General features: G+C 40.4%; 1 protein-coding gene across 1 annotated transcript; it reads left to right on the top strand.

The window, feature by feature from the left end:
* The first annotated feature begins 3,279 nt into the window (after nt 1-3,279).
* Nucleotides 3,280-4,709, top strand: LOC142179021 (uncharacterized). Its single transcript, XM_075248828.1, has 4 exons — nt 3,280-3,529; nt 3,584-3,888; nt 3,977-4,395; nt 4,508-4,709. Exons 1-4 carry the CDS (start codon nt 3,280-3,282, stop codon nt 4,707-4,709), a joined length of 1,176 nt encoding a protein of 391 aa, XP_075104929.1.
* Nucleotides 4,710-6,767: the final 2,058 nt, after the last annotated feature.

Here is a 6,767-nt window from a genome sequence, read left to right as displayed (position 1 = left end):
GGTAGTTTTGAGGCTACGAATTCCAAATCCAAGAGCGATGATGAGCAATGCGAATAGGCTACAACCACTAAGAAATATCAAATCTTCTACTAGCAAGAAGATTAACTGTGCCTTATCGCCAAAGTTCTGAAAGCCCATCACATTGCATGAATTCTTTCCTGGAAAAATCCTTCATGGAGGCCACGTTGGTGCAACTCATGTAGTTTCTAGTACTGATGAAACAAAGGAAAGCAACGATGAGCTTGCTCCAATGAAAACACAAGAACATCATGATAACGAAAAAGTTGTCACATGTTGTGCAACAATTTCCTTCACAGATGATAACTTGCTACTGGGGTCTAAGCCACATAACAGACCTTTGCTCGTTGTAGGAGCCATTAGGGAACAATATCTCAATCGCATACTTGTTGATGATGGTTAGGCTGTCAACATCATGCCGAAGATGGTGCTATAAAGCTTGGTATCTCTATCGATAAGCTATCCAAAAGTAACCTAACAATCCAAGGTTTCAACCAAGGAGGATAACAAGCCATAAGTATGATCTGCGTAGGACTATCCATTAGTGATATGAAGTCAAACACCTTGATTCACATCATAGATGCTAAAATATCATACAGCCTACTGCTCAGACGTCTTGGGATTCATGATAATGGAGTGGTATCATCCACTTTGCATCAATGTCTGAAGTACATAAAGGATGGAGAGATAGTCAAAATTGACACACATATCAATCCTTTCACTAAGACGGAGTCATACTTTGAAGATGCAAAATTCTACCTAGATTCTTGTAAACTGAGTGTGGAGAAACCATCATCAGTCGACGAAGCTAATATCAAGTCAGAAGAATAAAATGAGGCTCAATGGAATACCACAAAGCTACTTAAGAAGAGAACCAAAGAAGTCTCCATTAAGTTATCATCATCTGAAGGTGACATACAGACAAAAACTGATAAGGAGCATCTAGTTTTCGTTATGTTCCACGTGAACGTCGAAAGAATAGGCAACCTTTGCTACAGGAATGTACTCCAAATAAGCAAATGAGTCACAAAGATATCCAACATTTGAAGGAGCATATGACTATCCCAATTGCACAAATCCCATACGTGACTTGTGAGTGTACTAAAGGCAATCTCCAAGCTGATAAAATAAAATGGCACTATGATCCTAAGGCCTTCATACTGCTTGAAAAGTCTAGTTATGACTTCTACAATCCATCAAGACAAGGAGAACTCAAAGACGAAGTCACTGGTGAAAAGATACATGGGCTCAATGAGTCCCAAATGAAGTTGAGAAAGTAAGGGCAATACATCGCCACTCCAAAGTTTGGGTTGGGATTCAGTTTGGTAGAGCCTCTTCGAATTTCATCTAAGAGAAGAAAAGAGATAAATTCATCACAACACATCTCAGTAGAGGAGATGAATGAAGCTAAGGGGAAGAAAATAAAACAACGGGCTTCAGTGTTTGATCGCATTGGAGGATCAACCCCTCTGGTCTCGGTGTTTGAAAGGCTAAGTCACAAAGGTGAATGTGTATCTTCCAAACATCTAAAAGAAGTTTCCACTACCTCAAAGACCTCCTTATTTTGTTGCCTGGGAACCACAAGGAAGTCACCATCTAGAAAGATACTGTCAAAACATAAGGAGCAAGTCCATGAGAAGCAGGATCATTTTAAAGTTGTTGCTGACAAAGAAATTTGTAGTGTTTTCCCATCACGTATGAAAAGGAAGTCTATTTTGTCAATATCCATAGATGGTCCACTGAAGGTGCAAAAGAGAACCATTGTTTACACTTGCCAGCCTCATAAAGAAGCAGAGAAAGAGAAAGAAGCCAGACCGACCATCCAAGGAAGTCGAAGAGAAAAGTCAGACTTTGTTGAAACATCCTATAACATAACTGTGGAAGATAGCTCATGCCTTGACGTTGATGATGAAGTCCACGAGGCTCCCCCTCGACTAGAAGATGGCGGTCAATCAACTATGGATGAGCTTAAGGAACTCAATTTAATGCACTTCTTACGCCTCGGGAGGAGGAGTAATACTCCAAGTTATTGACCGAGTACAAAGATGTATTCGCTTGGTCGTATAAAGAAATGCCTGATCTTAGTACTAAGGTAGCCATTCATCATTTAGGGATCAAAAGTAGAGAACGCCCTGTGAAGCAGTCACAACGCATGTTTCGACCCGAGCTAGTATCACAAATCGAAGTTGAATCCAACAAGCTCATCGAGGGGGATTTATTCGAGAGGTGAAGTACCTATCATGGATATCGAATATTGTATGTGTCAAGAAGAATAATGGTAAAATACATGTTTGTGTTGACTTTTGAAACCTAAACAAGGCATGTACGAAAGATGACTTTCCGCTACCAATTATTGAACTCATGGTTGATGCTACAACAGGGCATGAAGCTATGTCAGTCATGGATGAGTCCTCCAGATACAATCAAATCAGAATGTCTCCAAAAGACGAAGTGTGCACTGCTTTCCGAACTCCAAAAGGGATATACTGCTACAAATGGATGCGCTTCGGTCTGAAGAATGATGGTGCCACCTACCAATGCACGATGAAAGACACATTTGATGACATGCTTCATCAGAGAGTTGAATGCTACCTCGATGACTTGGTGGTGAAGACGAAGAGTAGGCGTTACCACCTTGAAGACCTTCAAATTGTTTTTGAAAGGTTAAGATTATTCGACCTAAAGATGAATCCACTCAAGTGTGCATTTGGTGTTACCTCAGGAAAGTTTCTTGGATTTATTGTACGCCATCGTGGAATTAAAGTTGATCCCGCAAACATTGTTGCCATTCAGAAAATGCCCGAGCCAAAGAACTTGAGGGAGCTTCGAAGTCTATAAGGAAACTTAGCATTCATCCGGAGGTTCATCTCTATTCTGGCCAGACGGTGTCAACCTTTCAATCATCTATTGAGGAAGGATATCCCTTTTCATTGGGATCAGTCATGTCAAAATTCTTTTTAAAGCATCAAAAGATACTTGGTGAATCTACCTGTGTTAGGGGCACCAATGCGTGGGAAGCCATTTATACTCTACATTGTGGCACAAAAACGCTCACTTGGGGCACTACTTGCTCAAGAGAATGATGAAGGAAAGGAACAAGCGTTGTACTACCTTAGTTGAACTCTGATATGAGCTGAGTTGAACTACACGCATGTTGAGAAAACATGCTTAGCGTTACTTTATGCAATAAAGAAACTAAGGCATTATTTTGAAGCATACACCATCAAACTTATCTCTCGAGCAGATCCTGTGTAGTTCGTGATGACTCGACCTATTCTTTCGGGATCCCTAGAAAGATGGTCCATATTGTTTAACCAATATGAGATCACATACACACGTCAAAAGGATGTGAAAGAACAAGCACTAGCCAATTTTCTATCTGATCACCCTCTTCCGGCGGAATGGGAGCTTTCAGATAAGTTTCCAGATGAAGACATTTTGTTCATTGAAGAATTCCCACCATGGACAATATTCTTTGATGGATCTGCACATCGTAATGGCGCGGGGGCAGGTGTTGTGTTGATCTCTCCAGACAGATAAGTCTTGCCATTCTCTTTTATTTTAGGTGAAACATGCTCCAACAATGCCGTGGAGTACCAAACTTTGATTGTCGGTCTCGAAATGGCATTACTGATGAAGATTTTACAGTTGGAGATCTACAACGACTCTAAGCTAATCATCAACCAACTGTTGGGGAGTTACGAGGTAAAGAAGGAAGATCTCTTGCCATACCATCAATATGCTTATGGTTTACTTGAAAGATTCAACCAAGTGTTCTTAAACCACGTCCTAAGAGAAGAAAATTGCATAGCTGATGCTTTGGCTAACTTGGCCATAACGATGGCACTTAGAGAGAATGAGTCAACAAAGGTACATGTGTGTCATCGATGGGTCATCCCTAGACTTCTTGATCTTCAAATCAATAAAAGTCATCATACGTCAGTTGGGGTGATTGAAGAAGAGGATTGGAGGAAAGTTACCCGAGGATCTGCGACAAAGAACAAACATCAAGCGAAGGGCACCACGATTCATCTTCTACAAGGGGACATTATTTCGCCGCTTTTTTGAAGGACTATTCTTGCGATGTCTTGACAAAGAAGAAGTCCACCAAGCGATGGAGGAAGCACATTCTGGCTCATGTGGAGCACACCATTTTTGTCCTAAACTTCATTTTCGCATCAAGAGGATGGGATACTACTGGCCCACAATGATGAAGGATTACATGAAACATGCCAAAAGATGTCAAGTGTGTCAATTCCACGCCAACTATATCCACCAACCTCCGGAGCCTCTTCATCCAACTGTAGCTTCATGGCCTTTTGATGTGTGGGGACTTGACATTGTTGGACTGCTTCCAAAGTCCTCAGAGGGACAGATGTACATATTGGCTGCCACATACTACTTCTCTAGATAGGATGAAATTGTTCCAATCAAGGAAGTAAAAAAAGGAAACTGTTGCCGATTTTATCAAATCGAACACTATTTTTAGGTATATCATACCAAGATACATAATCACTGATAATGGAATGCCATTTGACAACAAGCTCGTGACGAGTCTATGCGAGAAATTTGGTTTCAAGCAACATAAGTCTTCAATGTATAATGCACCCGCCATTGGCCTTGCTAAAGCTTTTAACAAGACGCTTGGTAACCTTTTGAAGAAAGTTGTTGCAAAGAACAATAGAGACTGACATGAGAAAATTGGTGAAGCTTTGTGGGCATACCGGACAACCTTCAGAACTGCTACACAAGCAACTCCTTACTCTTTGGTGTATGGTGTAGAAGTAGTCCTTCCGTTGGAGTAACAAATTCCATCATTGCAGATCGCAATCCAAGAAGGACTCACATCCAAAGAGAATGCTAAACTTCGCCTAGCAGAGTTAGAGGCATTGGATGAGAAAAGATTGGAAGCGCAACAAAAATTGGAGTGCTATCAAGATCGATTAGCTAGAGCCTTCAACAAGAAAGTGCGGCCACGATCATTCCAAGTGGGAAATTTAGTTCTAGCAATCCGACGACCCATAATCCTCAACAAGCGCACATGCGACAAGTTTACCTCAAAATAGGATGGGCCATATGTTGTGAAGCAAGCCTATTCAAGTGGCGCATACAAAATCGTTGATAAGGATGGTCTCAGAGTTGGTCCAATCAATGGCAAATTTCTGAAGCAGTACTTCCCATGAAAGTCAAATACGCTCCTCAACGTACGAGCCTAAACTGCAAGTCATGACGCTCCTTGATGCATGAGGCTAAACTGCACGTTGCTACACTCCAATCCTGCATGAGTCTAAACTGTGTACGGCCAAAAAAAAAACTAGGTTGAAAACCTCGCGAGAGGCGGCCTAGGCAAAAAATTAGGACATAAAAAGAAGAAAAAGAAAAGAACTCACCCCTCTTAACTACGTTATGAATTGATCCTCTTCAAGAGGTACGCAGGCAGCTTGGAGTTTCATTCTAAGTTTAGTCGTATGAGTTTTTTAAAAAATAAAAATTTGGTGTCATCGGATCATCACATAAATTCTTCAAGTGTAGAGGCACATATCTATAAGGAAAATAAGACGATTTGCGTTGAAGTACAAAAGATGTTTTATTGCTTTAATAGTACAAAAGTTGATACATCCAAAAATGTAGAGACAAAAGGAACTAAACATTTTTCTATACAAAAGCCTAAATCATGAGGATGATCGTAAAGTAGGCTTGGTTATTGACGCGTCTTAAATGCTTTTACAAGTCTGTATGACGTCTCCACATATATTGTCATTCTCGATGTATGTCTCTCGCGTTCAGTAGTTGTGATGATCTCTTGACCACATATCTTGTTAGGCCTCGAGCATGATAGTTTGCTTCTCTTGTCCAAGTGTTGGTTGAAGGTCCCATATATGAGAAGTCGTCTCTCTTGAAAAAAATCTTCATTCACCATGGGAGCCGCCATTGATGAACTTCAATAATATCAACAAATCAAGTGCAATAATTGGTGAAGGGGTGGCTCCGTATCTTGTATGACACCTCAGTCTGATATCTCGACCCTTTGAGTTTTTTGCTAGTATGCAAAAGAAAACGAAGAGATAAGATTTGTGAAGCATGATAGTCAAAGTTACTACATGCAAGATAGTAAATTCAACTTCAAGAAGAAAAAAACACTCTCAGGACAACTCAGAGAGCATAGAGATGGAAAGCGAGCTCAACAGATGACGGGATCAACTTTGAAAAAAACTACCGCGGTCCATCTGGATGATGTTATGCCCCTAACATTTTTTTATGTTGTATATTCAGATGTCTAGTTTCCAACAATATAAACCGTTTGCTATTTGGAGATTCCTAGCTCAAGATACGATATCTTTTGCCGAAACTACACGAATCTGAAAGTTTACTGCAGATAGGTCGACTTTGAGAATTTTCTGTTTCCATCCCAAAAGGATTTCTGACATGAAATTCATATGTGATTCAGCTCTATCAGTTTGTTTTCTAATGGCATAAACGGATCACAATTTGGAGATTCCTAGCTCTAGATATGAATTTTGCGCTTGGAGCGCGTAAACCTGAAAACCAGCAAGGCAGACACCTAGATCAATTTCAAGAAATTGTTGCGGCCAATCTGGAAGGAATACTTCTGTGATATTTTGAGATTTTTCTTATCTATGAGTCTTATTTCTATTGGCACAAATGGCTTGTGATTTAGATGTTCCTAGTCCAAATAAGCAAATGAGTATGGCAGACATTCTGTAGCAACTTCAAAATATTATGGCAGA

This window comes from Nicotiana tabacum, unplaced genomic scaffold, assembly GCF_000715075.1.
Source record: "Nicotiana tabacum cultivar K326 unplaced genomic scaffold, ASM71507v2 Un00172, whole genome shotgun sequence".
Taxonomy (NCBI): domain Eukaryota; kingdom Viridiplantae; phylum Streptophyta; class Magnoliopsida; order Solanales; family Solanaceae; genus Nicotiana; species Nicotiana tabacum.
Note: the sequence above shows the minus strand (reverse complement) of the source record. Positions and strands in the feature narration are given on the sequence as shown.

Bases quoted from the DNA above. Each gene is read 5' to 3' on its own strand.
- LOC142179021 (XM_075248828.1), top strand. From the start codon at position 3,280: ATGACTCGACCTATTCTTTCGGGATCCCTAGAAAGATGGTCCATATTG. The intron at 3,889-3,976 runs GTACATGTGTGT...GGGTGATTGAAG, and splicing joins GAGAGAATGAGTCAACAAAG to AAGAGGATTGGAGGAAAGTT. The intron at 4,396-4,507 runs GTACATATTGGC...CACTATTTTTAG, and splicing joins AAGTCCTCAGAGGGACAGAT to GTATATCATACCAAGATACA.